Here is a 21,425-nt window from a genome sequence, read left to right as displayed (position 1 = left end):
AAAACAAAAAGATGACCAGTACCACCACTCAGTGTATCTCAAAGGGCTTGGTCTGCCTGGATGAACGTCTCCATGAAGGTACACTTCCTGCAAACATCCAAGTGCCTACGTCACTGCACACATCAGAAGGAGCAGCAGGGCCGTTATCTTCAGGTTACATCTGTTGAAACAGTAACTGTTTTGTCCAAAGCAAAAACCATTGTTTCTGGACAGTGGGTAGATGCTTTTGATCTTCTGCTAATTTCTAATGATCGCTTGGGTTATCAGACAGTTAGGGTGTTGAACCACTTCTCTGGCTGAGCAGTGCCTCTTGATCCTGAGGATTCATGGCTTGGTAAGTCGATAACTCCAAGGCAAAGGTAGCTGAGCCGGACGTTAGTGTTCGAAGAACAGTTGAGTAACCCTAATTAAAATGATTTAAGTGTTATTATATTTAGGCCTTCAAGCTTCTCTTCCTACCAATTTTTTTTTTTTTTTGACTGCTATCAGGGGCAGGTGATAGAATTTAAAATCATGTCTTCAGTTTTTCAGGAAATAATAGGAGATACTTGGGATGGGCTAGTGTCGTGGTACAGTGAGCAGGGCCATTGCCTGCGACACCGGCATCCCATACAGGAGCCCTAGTGGGAGGCCCAGCTGCTCCGCCTCCCCTCCAGCCCCCCGCTAATGCACCTGGGAAGGCAGAAGATGATCCGTGTACTCACATGAGAGACTAGAATGGCAGCCTGGACTCCTGACTGCAGCCTGTCTCGGGCTGGATTAGGAATGAGACAGCAGTTGGAAGATCTCTTTCTCTCACTTTGTCTCTCTGCCTTTCAAACAAATACATTTTGGTGCTGGTGTTGTAGCACAGCAAGTTAAGCCGCTACCATGTAGCGATTCAAGTCCTGGCTGCTCCACTTGTGATTCAGCTCCCAGCTACTGCACCTGGGGACGCCATGGGGGATGGCCCAAGTACTTGGGTCCCTGCATTCAGCTGAGGGATCCAGATGAAGCTTCTGGCTGCAGCTTGGCCCAGCACCAGCCTTGCCAAATATCTGGGGAGTGAATGAGCAGATGGAATATCCAAAGTTCTCTCTGGAACTCTGCCTTCCAAATGAATACATCTTCAAAATCTTAAAAAATTACTTAGGGCAGCAAACAGTGTAAGGTGACACAGGCATGTCCTCTGGTACTGGCATTAGACAGGACAGCTCTGCCCACCTATTTTCAAGGCACTCAGGTGCCTGTCCTAAAAACAGAAGGGGCAAAGGACAAGAGAATGACATGTGCCTTAGACTGACAGTGGCAGTGTAAGATACATGCCTGCAGCTGATCGGTCAGTTAGACCGGCACCATAATTTGGTATAACACATCTTAACCTCTGTGATCTTTGAAGTGCTATAATTCCTGGATTTTCCCAATAATTTCAAGTCAGAATTCTCCTTTCTTCCTCATGCCTGAAATGAGACATGCCTGGTGTATCTCAAAGCTCTGATGTTTCTTTCAGGAACTCCGCTGGCCTGGTTTGGCTTGCTGTTTATGGCCTCTCTGTTACACGTACTCACCATCATTTCTGCTAAGGGAACGGATCCCAGAACCACCTTGCTGTCCTGGCGAGCCTGGATTTCTTGAATGTTTCCTCTTCTCTGCGCCAGGTCTGCCAGGACAGGGCTGAGGTGCTCACTAGGAACAGTCACCTCGAGGTTCATCAGAGGCTCTAAAACTTGCTTATCTGCTTTCTTCAGAGCCTAAAGAGATTAAAGAAGGTTAACTCGCTTTTCATTAGTCAGAAACAAATGTCCGGCCCGGCGGCGTGGCCTAGCGGCTAAAGTCCTCACCTTGAACACCCTGGGATCCCATATGGGCACCGGTTCTAATCCCGGCAGCCCCGCTTCCCATCCAGCTCCCTGCTTGTGGCCCAAGACTTTGGGACCCTGCACCCGTGTGAGAGACCTGGAGGAAGTTCCTGGCTCCTGGCTTTGGATCAGCGTGCATCGGCCCGTTGCGGCTCACTTGGGGAGTGAATCATCGGACGGAAGATCTTCCTCTCTATCTCTCCTCCTCTCTGTATATCTGACTTTGTAATAAAAATAAATAAATCTTTAAAAAAAAAGGAAACAAAATGTCTATTTAAAAACAATTAATAGAAACTTATTTGTCACCCTTCCCTGCCAACTCTTGAATCCAAGGAGCTAGCAAGCTGGCTTGCTTTAACTCTCTTTCTCAAGACAGCATTTTATAAGAACTTCAAAATCTGCTTGTATGCTGACAACAGTAGCATGTCAACCTAGTCAATCCTGATTACTACAATACCTGTGAACATGTGAAAGAGTAATATAAACAGTCCACCTTTAACTCTCATGTTGTTGTTTGGTTGTTTGGTTTTTTGTTTTGTTTTGTTTTGTTTTGGCATTTGAAAGGCAGATTTACAAAGAGAAAGAGAGACAGAGAAAGAATCTTCCACCCACTGGTTCTCCCCAAATGGCGGTGATGGCCAGAGCTGAGTTGATCCAAAGCCAGGAGCCAGGAACTTCCTCTGGGTCTCCTACCCGGGTGCAGCAGCCCAAGGACTTGAGTCACCCTCTACTGCTTTCCAGATCCATAAGCAGGGAGCTGGATTGGGAGTGGTCAGCTGAGACTTGAACCAGTACCCATAGGGGATGCCAATGCTGCAGGTGGAAGATTGGCTTGCTGAGCCCCATCCAGTCCTGATACTGCTATTATTAACATCTAAGTTATAGTTCATGCAACATACTAAGGAGGACTAACAAGGAGGCAATTAAATGGGGAGAGCTTAAACAAAAGGGGGCAGCACTCTGGCATGGTGGACTAAACTGCTGCATGTAATACCAGCATCCCAGGCAGGCATGTTCCACTTCTGATGCATCTGCTTGATAATGCACTTGGGAAAGCAACAGCAAATGGCCCAAGTCCTTGGGTCCCTGCAAATGCATAAGAGACCTGGATACAGTTCCTGGCCCAGCCCCTGCCACTGCAGCCACTAGGGGAAAAAACCAGCTGACAGAGAAACTACTTATCCGCCTGTCTATCTCTCTGTAACTGCCTTTCTGGTCCGGTCTTTTCTTCTTTTTAAGAAAAAATGTTTTATTTTTAAAATATTACTTTAAAGCCAGAGTTAGAGACAGAGAGAGAAGAGGGGTGGAGAAAGAGACTGATTTTCCTTCTACGGTTCATTCCCCAAGCAGGTACAATGGCCAGAGCTGGGCTAGTCCATAGCTGGGGGCCCAGGAGTTTGGCCTAATAGCTAAGATGCTGGTTAAAATACCTACTCTGTGCCACATCAGAATACCTGGTCTTGAGTCCTAGCTTCAGCTCCTGATTCCAGCTTCCTGCTAACAGAGGCCCTCAGACGCAGTGATGATGGCTCCAGTAACTGAATTACTGCCAGCTATGCAGGAGACCTGGACTGAGTGCTCCCTCTTGGCTTCACCCCAGCCCAGCCCTGGGCACTATGGGCATTAACCAGCACATGGGAACAGTCTCTCTCTGCCTCTCAGGAAAACAAAAATTAGATTCTCCACAGTAAGAACTCTTACTCTTACTCCTAAAAGACTAAGGAGGAAAAGACACAAAGAAAGGCTCTGTAAGCACAGCTGTCTGTGTGAGTAGCAGGGATGACACTCAGTAGAGTCAACTTTCAGTAAAAGAGATTAGGATAGTTCTATACCTTTTGTATACATCTTGAGATGCAGGCAGAAATCATAGTTGTGGAAGTACCAGGATGAGTAACCAGTGAATGCAGAGTAATTGTCACATCCTGAATTGGGGATCCAAGCAATGGGCCTACGCAGAGGAAAAGAAAAACGTATTAAATGTATCATGATTCTATACATGGTGAGCGGTAACTGAGCAATGCAAAGAAACAGGGAGAAAACACTAACAAAGGAAAAGCTCTGTGGTGCAAGGAATGACCAATGCCTGAGCAGGACACTATGCTTACTCTCACTTGAGGACTGTACCTTGGAGGCAAGCAGTGTGAATTCCATTTTCAATGGCCTCCTGGGATGTCTTCAAAACATCTTCTCCAACACCCTCAGCATACTCAATCACCGGCGTGACAGATGATGTTTTCGTCGGCCTCACTTCAAGCTCCACAGTCACGAGATGCCGCTTGTCTCCCAAGGTTCTGTCTAAGGTATCTGAAAACAAACAAAAGGCTTACAGTGCCTCAGAGACTTGTTTTGGAAAAGTCTGGCAGAATCCCAACAAATAACACAAGATCTCCTAGAAGTTAAAGCAGAGGAGAAATTAACAATGGCATCAAAAACCACTGTAAGAACAGAGAAAGCAGTTTTACCAATAAAGCATCTGTTTCCATGTTTACAGATGTTAAAAACCCATTCTGAATCACCTGCTAATACTACTTCAGTGTTAAAATGTCTTGAGACAAATATGAAAACCATGCTTCTAGGCCTGGCACAGTAGTCTAGTGGCTAAAGTCGTCTTGCCTTGTATGCATCAGGATCCCATATGGGCGCTGGTTCTAACCCCAGCAGCCCCACTTCCCATCCAGCTTTCAGTTGTGGCCTGGAAAAGCAGTTGAGGATGGCCCAAAGCCTTGGGACCCTGCACCCATGTGGGAGACCTGGAAAAAGCTCCTGGCTCCAGGCTTTGGATCAGTCCAGCTCCAGCCATTGCGGCTACTTGGGCAGTGAACCATCAGATGGAAAATCTTTCTCTATATATCTCCTTCTTTCTGTGTATCTGCCTTTCCAGATGGCCGTGAGACCTATGCATTCTTTTCTTCACTACTTTTGTAACACAGTCAAAGGTGGTCCACGGCTAACCTAAATACAAACACCTGGTCTTTCTCAAGAAATGGTAACATTTCAGACTATAGGGAAGGGATACTCCAGGGTCCCACGCATGCTTTTTCCACAAACTTTGCAATGACTATCAGCTTTACCTGGGGAGCAAGATGAGTGTAACATTCGCACCAGCTCAGACATTAATGTGAAATATTTTATATTTTCCTAGAATTACTAGTTTTTCCAGATACATAATCCAAGAGAACCCTTCATGTTCTTTGTCCCTATATTCTAGGTGTTTAAATTGCTGACTTTTTTTTTTTTTTTAACAAATTAATGAGGTGCTTGTAAACATCCGATTACCTTAACAATATTTTGTCTATACTATTTAACAAACTTGCCAATGTTTTTTCCTTGGACACTAAGGAGGAGTGTCTGTTGCCACATTATTTTGTTAGGGAACCAAACTGAAATCATATTTTTTTTTTAAAAAAAAAAGCAAAAGTCTGCACATTTTGAAATAGAAAGATAAAACTGAGTACTATCACAATAGGATTTTATTTATCAAGTGCTGGAAGTGATGTTCACTTACTTTATGGTGTAAAAATAAGATTGAGTTAAAATTCCTCTAATTGCTCTAGTAGTAAAGCTTGGGCTAAGACATCTATTCCGTGACGTACACCCTAACCACTGCGGATCACATTTACCTGATACGTTATACTGAACCAGTAGATGTTACAGGTGGGAATGGAACAGGGCATTCTGCCACTAAAAAAAAATTCCAATAGTCACCAAAATAATCATGTCAAAACTGTCTCTTCTGACTGAAGACATCTACTTTAAGTACTTAAACAGATAGAAACAAAAATAGAAAGTGCTCAATGTTTTCCCTTTTACCTGTGGCTCGAGTTGAGCTCAGGATGGTCTCTCTGTATGCCACCTGGAGGGGCCCCAGGTAGGTCTCCAGTCCATACTCTCTCTTGATTCTGTCATGAATAATCTCAATATGTAACTCCCCCATTCCACACAGGACAGTCTGGTTAAAAGAAAATAAAACTAAGATTAAAGAAAAAACTTACATTTGCCACAAAATACCATACAAAAGTACAGTGTTGTTACTTTTTTAAAAAAATAATTATTAATTACTATTGAGTTTCTTTTGAAGTTTTTTTTTTTTTTTGGTGGAGGAAGAAAATTTACTTTTTTTTTTTTTTTTTTTACTTTTCTGACTGGAAAAGTGAATCAATTATTAGACAATTTACTTGACTACTTTCTCTTTGCATGACAGTTCAAAATTATTACCTGATTGAGTAGCATGCAGCTAAGACCACATTTCTGGCCAACAGAACATGAATGTAACTGATGTTAACAACTTCTGGGTTGTACCTAATAGAATGGTGAACTTCTTAAGAAGGTGTAGAGGGTGACACCTTGTGAACGGGACAGCAACAAACATCTCCCAACTATCCTGGCACTTGCAGCTTTACATCTTCAGACTAACCTGTCTCTTCATGGAAGGCAGATCCTTGACATTGACTGTCTTTGAGCCAATGTTGTTTTGGATCCTTGAAAGAACCACATTTTCGGGCCCGGCGGCATGGCCTAGCGGCTAAAGTCCTCGCTCTGAAAGCCCTGGGATCCCATATGGGCGCCGGTTCTAATCCCAGCAGCTCCACTTCCCATCCAGCTCCCTGCTTGTGGCCTGGGAAAGCAGTCGAGGACGGCCCAATGCACTGGGACACTGCACCCGTGTGGGAGACCTGGAAGAGGTTCCAGGTTCCCGGCTTCGGATAGGTGCGCATCGGCCCGTTGCGGCTCACTTGGGGAGTGAATCATCGGACGGAAGATCTTCCTCTCTGTCTCTCCTCCTCTGTGTATATCTGGCTGTAATAAAAATGAATAAATCTTAAAAAAAAAAAAAAAAAAAAAAGAACCACATTTTCACCAAAGAAATATCAATTTCTTTTTAGCATCAATGATTATGCCTAAACAAGATCTTTGTGTATGAGAAGGAACATGGGGTAACATGGACACATTCGCTCTGTTTTGTTTATATATCTTCTGTTTAGTGAAAAATTAACTTTATCCAAAGAAAATACACACACACATACATACACACACACTTCCTCTATAAGAAAGAAATTTGTGAAAAAGAACAAGTGTGAAAGGTTTTTTTTTTTTTACCAAGTTTTTATAGAAATCTTGTAGAATGGGATGGAGGGAAACAAGGACCTTAACACTTCTATTATTTTTCACACAAAAACTTTTTATTTACTCTCCTAAAAAGAGAAGTACAACACAAATTAATGAATTTTTATTCTTAAAGATATATTTATCTGAAAGGTGGAGTGACAGAGATGATATCTCTGATGACAGAGATCTTCCATCTGCTGGTTTTAGCCAGGTCTGAACCAGATTAAAACCAGAAGCCAGGAACTCCACCCAGGTCTCTCACATGGACAGCAGGGGTACATGCATGCACTTGAACCATCTTCCACTACCTTCCCAGCTGTATTAACAGAGAGGAGGATAAGAAGCGGAGTAGCCAGGACTTGAACTGGTATAACAACAAGGAATGCTAGAGTTAACAGAACTCAATCTGCTATACCACAGTGCCAGCTAATTTAATCTTTTCTTGAGGCATCAAGAATGTCTGTTCTTCTGTGCTGCATCCTGTCATACCTGCTTTAGAACTTTTTACTTCCTCTCACATTACTAGACCACAATCCACCATTTGTTGCCTTTTTAGGTATGTTACTGACATCAGAAGCATCTTTCAATCCTCCCGTTTCTTCAAAAAACCTTCGTGTAAGAGCTTTGCCGTAAGTTAAACCTTATCCCAGTACTCTAGCTTATAAAATTTTTCAAATTTTATTTATTTGAAAGGCAGAGTTAGAGAGACAGAGAAAGACAGAGATCTTTCACCACTGATTCATTCCTTAAATGGCTGCAATGGCTACAGTGGGGCCAGTCTGAAGCCAGAGCCAGGAGCTTCATCTAGGTCTCCCACGGGAGCACAGGGGCCCAAGACACTGCCCCATCCTCTGCTGCTTTTCCCAGGTGCATTCAGGAGGGAGCTGGGTCACAAGTGCAGCATCTGCAGCTCAAATCGGTGCCCGGTACTGCAGGCAGTGGCTTCCCCTCTCTGTCACAGCCCTGACCTCCTCAGTATTCCAAAAAGCTCCAGTGAAGGTTGAAAATGTTGGGGAGCAGTTTATGTATGTTGTGCATATTACATTAGGGAATTCACAGAAATTCATGTGTGTACATTGGGAGTCAACATAAATAATCATAAATTTATATTATGAGAAATCCAAAAAAGTGCTTTTGTTCGGAGGCATAGATCCATCATAGATCGGTCACACACAATGACACAGCATGCACACACTGGACACACACAACTGGACACACACACTGAACACACACAACTGGACACACACACTGGACACACAAACTGGACACATACAACTGGACACACACACTGGACACACACACTGGACACACACACTGGACACACATGGAATTACGGCTAGGATGATACACCTACTTGTCCAGAGTCAGGATCTAGCCTTACTTTCAAACTGGGATCTTCACGTTGCAGGCATTTCAGTGCATGATCCAAATCTAAGAGATAAACAACACTGCTATCTTCAACTTCATTTTTCAGATTAGTTAGTGTTAAGTCCTCATGGGGAAAATAGTCTAACAAGCAAATTCTGAAAAAAAAAAATCTGAATAGCTATAAATACCTTGTAGAGAAGCAGCTAGATCAGGAAAAGTAGAGCAGTTAGGACAGGAACTGGCCCTCGGATGGGGTGCTGGTGGCACAGGTGACACCTTAATTCACAGTGCCGTGATGCTGTCCCCACATCCTGATACAGCCTAATACAGGTATTTAATGTGGCTTCACCAAGAGGTCATGCTTGAGCTGAGACTCAAATAAAAGTAAATGTTTTCCAGATACAAAAAACTCAAGGGCTGTTACTACACTGCAGGAGAGAACTGATGAGAAGAAAAAGCAAAGCGCACACAGCGTGAGTGCTGAGGCACAGTGGGTTAAGCTGCCACCTGTGAGTCCCACACTTGACATCAGAGTGCATGACTTTGAGTGTTGCCTCTATTTCTGATCCAGCTTCCTATTAATGGACACTGTGGGAGGCAGCTAAGGTTCCTGGTCTCAAGCAAACAAGCAGGAAAACCGGGCTGTTGGTTTTGGCTCAGCTCATCTCCAACTGAACCAGTAGAAGGAAGATTGCCTGTATCTGTTTCTCTTTCTGTCATTCTTTTAAATAAGTAAAAACAAATGTCAAGAAAAAAATAAGTTTATAGTTCTCAAAGGTCAAAGGACGTTAATGATAGTATACAAATATTTTCACTGATTTTAGCATTTGAGCTAGAAAATAAGATCTAATAGTATTTTGATTATGGGACTGATGCCGTGGCGTAACAAGCTAAGCTTTAGGCCTACAGTGCTGACATCCCACCTGAGTGCTATTTCAAGTCCCACTTCTGATTCGATTTCTAATTCTATTCTATTTCTGCTCCACTTCTGATCTGGCTCTCTGCTTGTGGCCTGGGAAAGTAGTGGAGGATACTCCAAATCCTTGGGCCCTACACCCATGTGGGAGACCTGGAAGAAGCACCTGGTTCCTGGCTTTGGATCCTGGCTCAGCTCTGGCCACTGCAGCTATTTGGGGAGCGAGCAAGTGGATGATATTCCCTCTCTGTCTCTCCTACTCTCTGTCATTCTAACTTCCAAATAATTTTTTAATAGCATTTTATGCACACGAGACTGAACAGGTTATGAGTCAGTTACTGTCTAATAATGGTAGGAAGGCAGGTGTAAGGCAACTACTTAGCACCGTAAGACCATGATATGAGAAAAACCAATCAGATACAGAAGGAAAAAAAAAACAAGGAATTTGTAAACATCAAAACATCTTAATTAAAAAACTAGGTAAACCTTATGAAAATCTCACCAACAAATTCAAATACAAATTAACGTAATTACTTAAAAATTTTTTTTCAGGGTACAATTACTTCACATCTATTACCAAAGCACTCATTAGTTGACACACCAAGACTATTGTACCTGGCTGCTTGGCCACTGATGGGGGCTCTATGGTACAGAAGAAAACAGGTTCAGGAATTTCCACGCCAGCTAATAAAAGAGTCTCTCCTTCTGTGTTTTTTCTGTCCGTTTCCCCCTTCCTCTTGCCCTGCCGAGCCGCTGCTAGTGCACTAGACTTTGAGGAGACGATGGTGTCCCCAGTGACGGTCTGCAAGCAAACAAAGCAACTTCTATCAGAGCAGGCTCTTAAAGGGCACTTATCTACCACAAACCGAGACATGAAAAACATTTCAATGTATTGTCTTATCATTAGAACTTTAATGAGAAATGAATTCATAAAGCTCTTCACAATACTAAATAAGCAAAGCTTACTTAATTTCTATATGAACTCTATCCAAAATATTGTAATAAATTCTACCACACACATAAACACAATATACGCCCAAAATTTACTTAGTAAAATAGATATACCTTCCTAAGTTCTCAATCATGATAAAACAGGTTAGGTAGAAATCCATTATAATGTGTGAATAACCAGCAAAAATTTATTAGTATGTTATGGAAAATTCCCTTTTAACAAAAATACACAATTATCCAGAATATTCTTGAGTGTGCAAAAATTTAGTTTCTGTATATTAAAAACAAAAACTTCTTGTTAAGACTAAAATTACACTTATATACTTTACAACAAGAAATTCTGTCCATTTTCCTTCTCTGAAAAGCTAGTCCTACTAAAGTAATGATCCTAATGAATCTGTAGACTTCCTCAAACATGTTCAAGGAGCTCCTGCTTTTGGGCAGACACAGGGGATGCTTCAAAACCAGAAGTCCACGAACATCCAAGCTCTGAGAATTTTGTTCAGAAAAGAGTTTGCAACTTGCAATTAACTACAAGTTGACTAAAAACTTTAAAAGTAACCATTTTTATCCTAAATGTCAAATGCACCAACGTTTAAAGAGAAAATTATAATCAATCCATACAAACAAAATATGCTTACATTCAGCCAAACAAAAGTAGACACAGCATCAAGTGCTTTCACCCACTCATCCTACAGATGTCTGCTACAGCGCATACAAGCACAGATCCACTGGGGATACAGTAGTGAACAAAAGACAAAAGGCCTTCTGCTCATCAACCTTTCATTGGGAAAATATCTGTAATTCTTAATAAATTATAAGAGTGTAGTGTTTGCAATTATCAAAACAGGAAAAGAAACCTAATGGGAATAAAACAATATTATAAACATAAAATACATAATATGTATCCATAAAAAACATTTTACTTGGACTTGAACTTTATATATTCTTTGTGGTTGTCTATAATTCATTTCTGTTTTCTATCAAATACATGACATTATTCATTTATGCTGATGAATACACAACAAAATATTGCCTATTCCACCACTCACTGACATTCAGATTGTTCATGGGTTTCTGTTTCTACACACCTTACTTGCAACTGAACATTTAAACTATTATTTCCTGAAGAAAACATCTGGCTCCTTACATGTTTAAGTCCAACTGTCAAAGCAATGTTACCAGCAGTCAGTGAAGGGATTTCTATATGTTGGTCAGCAAAGGGTAAAAGCAGGCGACTTATTCTCTCCCTGTAAAATGATAATTTATATAAGTAAAGGTATTTTTTTACAGAAATGAGTATAATTGTAGACTCAGCTTCCACTTACGTGCAGTTTTCATTAATATTATAAACAGCCAACTGGGGTTTTATTGTGCCTGAGTAAATGCGCATAAAAACCAGTGGTCCTCGCTGCTTGTCATGGAGGACTTTAAACGCCAGCGCGCATAAGCCATCCTTGTACCACTGCCTGGAAAACAAAGATATTCCAGAAAGGCCTACTGAATATACATTCCATTTAACTATAGATTGATCAGAAACACCGCAGAGACTTAACCCTAACGCCCCCCAAGCTCTCTCATACCTTCCAGTAAAGCTCCCCAAGCCCACCACGCAGCATTATAAGTACCTCTTTTCTTTCACTGAATAAACTATTTAATTCAATCTTGCTGTTAATTTTCAAAACTAAAAGCAAGAGATTAAATTCCAAATGTTACCTTAATTTATAAGTAATTCCACTGCAAAAAGCTCTCTCCTCAAGAGAGAACTACTAAGGTTCTATATTTTGTCACTTATAATGATATTCTTCACCTTTATTATTGAAAAAATTATGAGCTCATTACGTCTTATGCAACATGGGCTACATATTTTCTTGAAGACTATCAGTTGTTGTTTTCTATGAGACAGAAAGACAGAGATAGACAGACACATGAACTTATATCCACTCGTTCACTCTCCAAATGCCTATAACAGCTTGGGCTGAGACTCCAAAGCTGAGAACTAGGAATTCCATCCAGTTCCTTCACAGAGGTGACAGGAACCCAATTAGTTGAGCCAGCACCACTGCCTCCCAGGGCCCGCAAGAGCAGAAGCTCTAGCCAGCTGTCAAATTCATGAACTGAGATGCAGGTATCATGACTGCTAGGTCAAGCACCTGCCCCTACTGTAGCACTTGTAATCCGTGAGACTGCATACTTACAGAAATTCATAGTTGCGCTCTTCAGGGGATGGCAGGTACAAGGCGACAGCATCTAACAAGGGCTGCACACCCTTGTTCTTCAGAGCACTTCCACAAAGCACAGGCACTGCTGCCTGAGCCAGTGTGACTCTGTGGATGGCAGACTGCAGCTACAAGCAGAGACAGAAATGAGCAGTTACCTTGTGCACATTACACTGGTCTCTGCCACAACATCTCAGAACTGGAAGCCTCCCCTAAATGCCCATTTACAACATCACTCTGAATGGTTTTATCTTTCTTTACACCATTAGTCACTGCCTGGAATACTATACACTTAGTCATTAGTTTACTGTCTACTGGATGTAAAATACACGTCAGCATTACCTTGAAGATACTAAATTCTCCCAAAATTAGAAAAGTCAGACAGACTCCAAGAATCAATAAAAAGTGTGTGTGTATGTGTGTGTGTGTGAAGCTGTAAGAAAGAATATTGTTGGGGCAACTCCACTTTTGGATGGTGAATACCTTAAAAGCATTAATCATATTGTGTAACATCAGTTTTAAAAATGACAGAACTTCATTCAAAATTAAAACATAATTACTTTTTTCCACCTTTGAACTACCACGGCTTGAAAAATTGCTTCAGTTTTTGTTTTTTAAAATTCTTTCAATAGGTAAGACAATGTGTTGGGCTTACTTTCAATCCTATTTTAGAATGACTGCTAGCAAACACTTTACTTTGCAGCTTTTAACATTTCATAATGGAAAGGTAAACAATAAATTTGCCTAACTGGTGGGGAAGGGTCCTGGCAGATTCAAATTCATGAAAATTAAATTACTATAAGAATTTTACTTGCCTTTTCTCTGGCTTAGTACATGTCAAAAGAAAGACAAAACACTAATAATCACCCACTGGAAATCATACTTGGAAAAAAAAAAAGCTCTTAGAAAAAATGATTATAGTAGGTTGGAAAACAACTAAGTTATAAAAACAAACTTTTCCATGTGATTTACCTAAAAAATCCTTAATGAAGGGCCCGGCGGCGTGGCCTAATGGCTAAAGTCCTCGCCTTGAACACACCAGTATCCCATATGGGCGCTGGTTCTAGTCCCAGCAGGCCTGCTTCCCATTTAGCTTCCTGCTTGTGGCCTGGGAAAGCAGTCGAGGACAGCCCAAAGCCTTGGGATCCTGCACCTGCATGGGAGACCTGGAGGAAGTTCCTGGCTCCTGGCTTCGGATCAGCACAGCACCGGGTGTTGTGGTCACTTGGGGAGTGAATCATCGGACAGAAGATCTTCCTCTCTATCTCTCCTCCTCTCTGTATATCTGACTTTGTAATGAAAAAATGAATTTAAAAAAAGTCCTTAATGAAATAATCAGAGAAGGCTGCAGATGATGGGCAATTAACTAAAGATCAGTTACTCCATGTCAGCAGAAAAGGACATTATTTCTAGTTTTGTGCAGTACAGCTGAATGCAGTAAACGACTACAGCTGCTGAAGCGCCTGTACAAGTAAGTGATTTTAGCTTACCGTTCTAATTTATAAGTCAGCATTTTCTAATACAATGTAGTTTCTTTATAAAAAAAAAATACAAATTACATCCAATGAATAAAATATTGTCTATTTTGACTTACCTTTTCAGCTGGAATCAAATCAAAATTTTCACTAAATTCTTCTAAAACCAAGTCAGCAAATTCATCATCCAGATCTGCAATCTGTCAAGAAAGACGCCTGGTCACACAGAGCTAAGACTGGATCTAACTCATCAGTCTGTTTGCATTGACTTTGTAACAACTCAAATTACGCTTTCAGAACACCTCAGTGTGCAATAGTAGCAGCTATTATCATTTGCCTTTAGAAAACAGGAAGTTGATTACAGTTTATAACAATTATCTTCTCTAATTGAAAATAAATTGTGGTAAAACAGGCAAAGCATAAAATCTGCAAGTACTGCTGAATATTATACAATCTCCAGAACTCCACTGTATTCACAACTGTAATATTCTATATGCATTAAACAACTTCTCATTCTTCTCTTCCTCAGCCTCCAGGATTCTACATTGTTCCTGAAATTAACTGCCATAGCCATTTTATTTAAATTGAATGAAGAAAAATTTGACTTTGTGATTGATTAACTTATTTCATTTAACGTAAGATTTTCCTATGTAGTAGCCTATGTCTGAATGTCTTTCCTTTTTAAGACATATGTATACCATATGTGCACACACTTCATTTAAGATATGTATGCCATATGTATACGGCACATTTTATTTATTTACTCTTCCAGAGGGTACCTGGTTGTTTCCACTTTTTCACTATCAGGAACAATGCGGTTAGGAACATGGATGTGCAAAGCACTTCAGACTATTGTCAATTCCTTTGGGTATAATATTCAAATGTAGAACTGCTGGGTCACATGATAAGTCTGTATTTTCAATTCTCCAGCACCAATTACACTCCTAGCAACCGCACACAGGGTTATAGTTTCTCCACACCCTTGCTAAAATTTATTTTCTATGTTTTGGACAGTAGACATCTTCACGGACATGATGTAGTATTAATCTCTAATTTTTACACCTTCATAATCCTTAAAATTAACATCTTATTATTACTGAGAGCCTCAAGATTTAATTTCCATCACAACATCATATCCTGAAAAGATATGAAATACATCTGCAGCTATTTATTGGCTCTTGGAATTAAATTTACAAGATGCTGCTTTAGTGTATTCCTATAGTTCTTCTGTATTATAAAACAATGCAAAAAAAAAAAAAAACAACTTAAAAAAGCAGCCAATTATGTCACTTGTACCTTTTTAATGTGTCCCTGCTCTCCTATCTCCAAGAACTAAAGCAATACAGCAACCTGGTAAGGTCTCTAGCTTCTAACAAAAATCTGGGTTTAGATTAAAGTTCTGCAACATTATACTTTCTATGTCATTCACTGACATTCTACCTCTGCTTCCTTGCTTTTTTTTTTTCTTTTAAATTTATTTATTTTTATTGCAAAGTCAGATATACAGAGAGGAGGAGAGACAGAGAGGAAGATTTTCTGTCTAATGGTTCACTCCCCAAGTGAGTGCAATGGCCAGAGTTGAGCTGATCTAAAGCTAGGAGCCAGAAACTTCTTCCAGGTCTCCCACAGGGGTGCAGAGTCCCAAGGCTTTGGGCCGTCCTCGACTGCTTTCCCAGGCCACAAGCAGGGATCTGGATGGGAAGGCAATCCGGCAGATGCTGGGTCAGAAGTAGAGTTGTTTTGGGGGCAAGCACTATGGCATACTGTGTTGAGGTATTGCCTGCAACACAGACAACCTACATAGGTAACAATTTGAATCCTAGTCGCTCTACTTTGAATCCAGCTTCCTCCTAGTACGTCTGGGAAAGCAGTGGCAGACAGCCCAATTGCCTGGGCCCTGGCACCCATGTGGTAGACCTGGAAAAGACTCTGGCTCTAGGCTTTGATGTGGCCCAGCCTGAGTCATCACAGGCATTTGGAGAGTGAACTACTGGATGGAAGATTCTCTCTCCCCCCTCTCTCTGTGACTTTACCTTTCAAACAAAAAAGAAAAAAGAAAATACAAGGCACAGTAGCCTAGTGGCTAAAGTCCTCGCCTTGTACATGTGGGATCCTCTGCGGGTGCCAGCTCATACCCTGGTTGCATCCAGCTCCCTTTCTGTGGCCTGGGAAAGCAGTCAAAGATGGCCAAAGGCTTGGGACCCTGCTCCCGTGTGGGAGACATGGAAGAGGCTCCTGGCTTTGGATCAGCTCAGCTCTGGCTGTTGCAGCCACTTGGGGAGTGAACCAGCAGATGGAAGATCTTTCTCTTTCCTTCTCTCTATGCATCTGCCTCTCCAATAAAAAATATACAAATCTTTAAAAAAAAAAAAGAAAGAAAAAAAGCCAATCTATACTATAAACAAAATGCACCTCACTGATGTCTACAGAACATTTCATCCCACAGCTGCAGAAGACAAAGTTGTTTCATCGCCACCGAGAATGTAAACTAGTGAAATCATTATGCAAGAGTAGGAAGAGTTGTCAGAAACCTGAAAATAGATCTGCCATAGAACCCAGCAATGCCACTCCTGGGAATGCACCCAAAGGAAAGGAAATCAGCAAATGAAAGACTTAATTGTATTCCCATGTTTCCAGCAGTTCAATTCCCAAGAGCTAGGATATGGAACCAACCTATTTGTTCCTCAACTGACTACTGGACAAAGAAAATGGTATATTTACATATTATGAAATACTATTCAGCACTAAAAAAAAATGTTTTCTTGTGTAACAGAATGGATGGAACTGGACACAATTATACTTAGTGAAAACAGCCCATTCCAAGAGATATGTCTCTCTGATCTATAGTAAATAATATTTAGTGTACAAAAAAGATAACATCTATGAGAAAAATTGAAATTTTGAGATTTGATCTTTTTTTTCTATTTACTAGTTGCTATTTGGTGGAAGGTTAAGCTTGTGATTATAATATAAACCATGTCATTGTAAAAATTGAGAAAGAAAGAATGAAGGTAGCACTGGTGGGAGAGTGAGTGGGGGGATGTATTATGCTTTTAAATCTGAAATACATGAACTTTATTCAATTTTATAAATTTAAAAAAATTTTCAGAAAAATAGAGTAGTTGGGAATGATTCAGAATGACATGCCTGTGCTGGAGACTTAATTCACTATACAACATAGCCCCCATAGACTGATCCAATTTAGGAGTGAAAAATCAGGGCTGACACTGTCATGCAGCGTACAGTAGGCTGACTTACTGCCTGCAGTGCTGCCACCTCATATGGGTTCTGGTTCAAGTCCAGCTGCTCCACCGCAGGTCCAGCTCCCTGCTAACGTGCCCAGGAAAGCAATAGAAGATGGCCTTCGTACTAGTGCCCCTCCCAGCAATGTGGGAGACCCGAAAGAAGCACCTGGCTTCAGCTGGGCACAATTCTGGCCACTGCAGCCTTCCAGAAAGTGAACCAGTGCATGGAAGAACTCTGCCTCTCCCTCTTTCTCTGTAACTCTTTCAAATAAATAAAATAAAGCCTTGTTTGTTTGTTTGTTTGTTTAAAGAAGTGAAAAAAATCAAAGGGCTCACATTCAAAATGTTTTTCTCTACCATGAGGTTCATGGAGTTTTGTCATGTATGTTTTTTCTATTATCCGATAGATATTACATATACGCAAATGTAAGTGTAAGGCATGGTGACAGTTTCCATTAAAATTCTAAGGGTGGATGAGGTACAGTAACTATAAAACTACTGATTTAAAAATAAGTAATTTGACATCTGGAAAAGCACAAGATGACTATATCATCCAGTTCAACAATTCTACTAAATTTAAAGAAACTCTTGTACATGTGTTCAAGAGGACATAAACATGTTTATAGCAACACTGTTTCTAAATAGCCCAAACCAGAGGTACCCTCAAGGTTTAATCACAGGAGAATAGACAAGGCACTGTGGTACAGTAATGTCAGCAAAGATAACACAAGACTGAAAATGAATAAACTATAACTGTATTAGTAACATGGAAAAATATTCAATATACTGTTGAACAATATAAACAGTGGCATTCCATTTATGTGAAGCTGAAAACATACAACACTAATTTCTCTCGCTATACACATCTGTAGCAAACTATAAAGAAAAGGAAATGAATGATAAATACGAGCAGGTAATGAGTAACGGAAGAGAGAGATACAGACAGAAGTAGCCCACACGGATTCAAAGGTATTGCTAATACTCAACTTCTTAAGCTGAACAGTGCACATACTGGCACTCAATACACTACTGATTATATTCCATATGCAATTTTAAATAAAACTTTCTAATTAACAAAACTTTTTAAAAGTTTCTAAGTACCCATGAAATTTTATACTCAAAGTGTTTATTTTACCTGTTCAATCAGGGCATTCCTCGCTTCAGTTGTCTCCTTCAGCAACTCAGGATCACTCATTTCCAAGAGGGGTTTTCTCTCAAAGTCTTTTCCATCATCTGAATCGGGACTCCAAATTAGCTTTTCTTTACTTACTACATCCACTACGCCTTTGAACGTCTTGCCTTCACCGATTGGTAACTGTAACACAGAGTTCAATTGGTGGTTAAACTGTTGTAACTGTACTATACCACTCTCTCCACAATGTCTATTATCATGACCATCACTTTATTTTTATTTATAGCACAACTTCTTCAAAACAAAAGAGGCTTGAGAGAACATCAGAAGTCTGCATGTCACAAGCAGATAAACTGAAAAGGAGTTGAGACTATTCAACCAATTTACCTGGAGAAGCAACGGCTTTGCCTTCAGCTTCTCTCTGATGCTTTCAACTGCAAAGTTAAAACTGTAGAAAGAAAAATAGTAGAGTTAAAACTCTTAAATCAGATTTCAGAATGTTTTCTGCAATAATCTTTTCATTTTCTTTAAGGTTCATCACTTAACAGGTTTACACAGGACTATTTTAATCAAATTTAGTATCAATTTCAGATAACTATAACTGATAATGCACCATAATCTTGTCACAAAGGAGTTCAGAATATTAGTATTTTAAGCTTCAGATAACCAAACTCTGAACTTCAGATTAAACAAATTCATCAAGATCACTCAAGTTAAAAAAATAGGATTTACACTGCAGGATTTGCAATTACAAGTCGCTGATTCTTTTCCTCTATAATTAGGTATGCTAACATACCAAAGTACTAGGTTTCTTCCAAGAACCAGTCCAACAAAGTTTCTATAGTACTATTTTTTTTTTTAAAAGATCTATTCATTTTTTATTACAGCCAGATATACACAGAGGAGGAGAGACAGAGAGGAAGACCTTCCGTCCAATGATTCACTCCCCAAGTGAGCCACAACGGGCCGGTGCGCACCGATCTGATGCCGGGAACCTGGAACCTCTTCCGGGTCTCCCACGCGGGTGCAGTGTCCCAAGGCTTTGGGCCGTCCTCGACTGCTTTCCCAGGCCACAAGCAGGGAGCTGGATGCGAAGTGGAGCTGCTGGGATTAGAACCGGCGCCCATATGGGATCCCAGGGCTTTCAAGGCGAGGACTTTAGCCGCTAGGCCACGCCGCCGGGCCCTATAGTACTATTTTTTTTAAAGATTTTGTTAATTTTTATTGGAAAGTCAGATATGCAGAAAGGAGGAAAGGCAGAGGGGAAAATCTTTCTCAAGTGGCCTCAAGAAGTGTGCTGATCCGAAGCCAGGAGCCAGGAGCCTCCTTCAGGTCTCCCACACGGGTGCAGGGTCCCAAGGCTTTGGGGCCCTCAACAACTGCTTTCCCAGGCCACAGGCAGGGAACTGGATGGGAGGCAGGGAACTGGATGGGAAGCAGGGCCGCCAGGATCAGAACTGGTGCCCATATGGGATCCCAGCACGTGCAAGACAAGGACTTTAGCTGCTAGGCCACCAGACCAGACCTGATTTTCTATACTTATTAGACATTTTAATGTCATGTGGTATGCCAACAGAGGGTGACTATCCATATGGCACACATCTTTTTCAGATGGTCTGGTTCACACTTACACGTGAATCATTTTTGTCCCAGCGTCTCTGAGAATCAGCCTAGTATCCAGTCATCTTTCCATGCACTGTCCTCTTCCCAACCTTACCTCCCCATTCCCTTAAGCATGGACCGACAGCAAACGAAGACTTCCATCTGGCAGTGGGAACTCCAAACAGAAAAGGGTTGGGATGTGCTCATATTAATCAAGATAAGAGTTCTTTAAAAGCAATTCTAGAATTATTATAAAGTTACATGAACACTACACTATTGTGTAGTTTCAGGAGAGGGCTAGTTTGTTTTGTTTTTCCTGCTTAATCACCACAAAACAGATCTCTCCCTAGCACAGTTTCCTCAGAATCCTTTATAGTCACATTTTCATACGTTCTTATTTTTTCCAAATCCTTCATCTATTCTGGATTCCTAAAATTATATTCTTAGAATAATGAATTCATTGTAAATCTCTAAGCATGACTGTAGCACTTCACAATTAACTTTTTTCTGACCTCTATATTCTCCCTTTCCAGTTCCCTTTTATTGAGAGCCTATTACCTAGCAAAGAAAATCAGGAAACAAGAATACCTTTCCCTAAGACAACTACAAGATACGACATTCTATTTTCAGGAATGTGGCTTAATTTTCATGGGGACAATGCAATACATAGTTCTAAACAGGACAAACAGAATCAAAAGGTACCATTTTGTTAAGATCCTAGAAAAGATATTGGGCATGATTTGCTTTCTATCAGCTCTCTTAATCCTCAAATTGTTACTTTAAAAATTATGTATTTGAAAAACGAAATGTGAGAGAGAGAGAGAGAGAGAGAGAGGCAGAGAGCAATCTTTGATCTCTGGTTCATTCCCCAAATGGCTGCAATGTTGAGCCAGGCACTCAGAATTTTTTTGGGGTCCCCCATATGGCTGGTAAGAGCCCACATAGTTGGCCATTTTCCAGCGCTTCCTGAGGCACATAAGCAGGCAGCTGGACTGAAAGCAGAGCCACTGGGAATGACCTGATTTCTAGAGGCGGCTTAATCCACTGTGCCACAATGCCAGTGTCCCAAACAGCTATTTAACCTATGAATCAGTGCCTTGGAATTTATCTTCTGACATGGAAATGAACTGGGACTCCAGAACAGAACAGAACAGAACCCTTATACCCAACACAGAGGAATAGGTATGTCTAAATTTAAGTATAGCTCACTAACTGCTCAAACTATATTCTTATTTTGAAAAGCAAAGACATACATCTTAATTACCTTGCTCCAGTTTTGTCCATCTTGTTTAAAAAGCAGATTCGAGGTATCTTGTGTTTGTCAGCTTGCCTCCATACTGTTAGAGTTTGGGCCTAAAGTAAAGATGAAGAAAAATCTACTCATTGGGCAAAATTACTGTTACCAGACAAAGAATCTATGATAACATCATAAGCCTTCTCCTGGCATGAAATGAAATCCTGTCCTATCTCGTCTTACTCTTTTGCTATCAGGAAAACACCACTAATGAGTTGATGACTGTGATGGAAAACACACATTGAAAGTTCTAGATAGGGCTGAGGTACTGACGATCGA

The 21,425-nt window shown here is 40.8% G+C and overlaps 1 protein-coding gene across 2 annotated transcripts in view; it reads right to left on the bottom strand.

Annotated features, from left to right (window-relative positions):
- Window positions 1–65: 65 nt before the first annotated feature.
- The window catches only part of GFM2 (GTP dependent ribosome recycling factor mitochondrial 2), a 33,495-nt gene continuing 12,135 nt past the window's right edge, over window positions 66–21,425 (bottom strand). For both annotated transcript variants that reach the window (XM_058656416.1, XM_058656414.1), the window contains exons 8-21: window positions 21,117–21,205; window positions 18,638–18,698; window positions 18,254–18,433; window positions 13,993–14,073; window positions 12,378–12,526; window positions 11,508–11,648; window positions 11,330–11,429; window positions 9,844–10,030; window positions 8,299–8,375; window positions 5,649–5,787; window positions 3,963–4,142; window positions 3,671–3,786; window positions 1,548–1,730; window positions 66–403 (exon numbers count right to left, since the gene is read on the bottom strand). In XM_058656416.1, coding sequence (XP_058512399.1) covers window positions 272–403; window positions 1,548–1,730; window positions 3,671–3,786; window positions 3,963–4,142; window positions 5,649–5,787; window positions 8,299–8,375; window positions 9,844–10,030; window positions 11,330–11,429; window positions 11,508–11,648; window positions 12,378–12,526; window positions 13,993–14,073; window positions 18,254–18,433; window positions 18,638–18,698; window positions 21,117–21,205 — 1,815 coding nt within the window. In that variant the 3' untranslated portion in view covers window positions 66–271. The remainder of the gene's footprint in view (window positions 404–1,547; window positions 1,731–3,670; window positions 3,787–3,962; window positions 4,143–5,648; window positions 5,788–8,298; window positions 8,376–9,843; window positions 10,031–11,329; window positions 11,430–11,507; window positions 11,649–12,377; window positions 12,527–13,992; window positions 14,074–18,253; window positions 18,434–18,637; window positions 18,699–21,116; window positions 21,206–21,425) is intronic.

This window comes from Ochotona princeps, chromosome 28 (genome assembly GCF_030435755.1).
Source record: "Ochotona princeps isolate mOchPri1 chromosome 28, mOchPri1.hap1, whole genome shotgun sequence".
In the NCBI taxonomy this organism is placed as follows: domain Eukaryota; kingdom Metazoa; phylum Chordata; class Mammalia; order Lagomorpha; family Ochotonidae; genus Ochotona; species Ochotona princeps.
The sequence above is the reverse complement of the archived record's forward strand: the minus strand, read 5'-3'. Positions and strand labels throughout refer to the sequence as shown.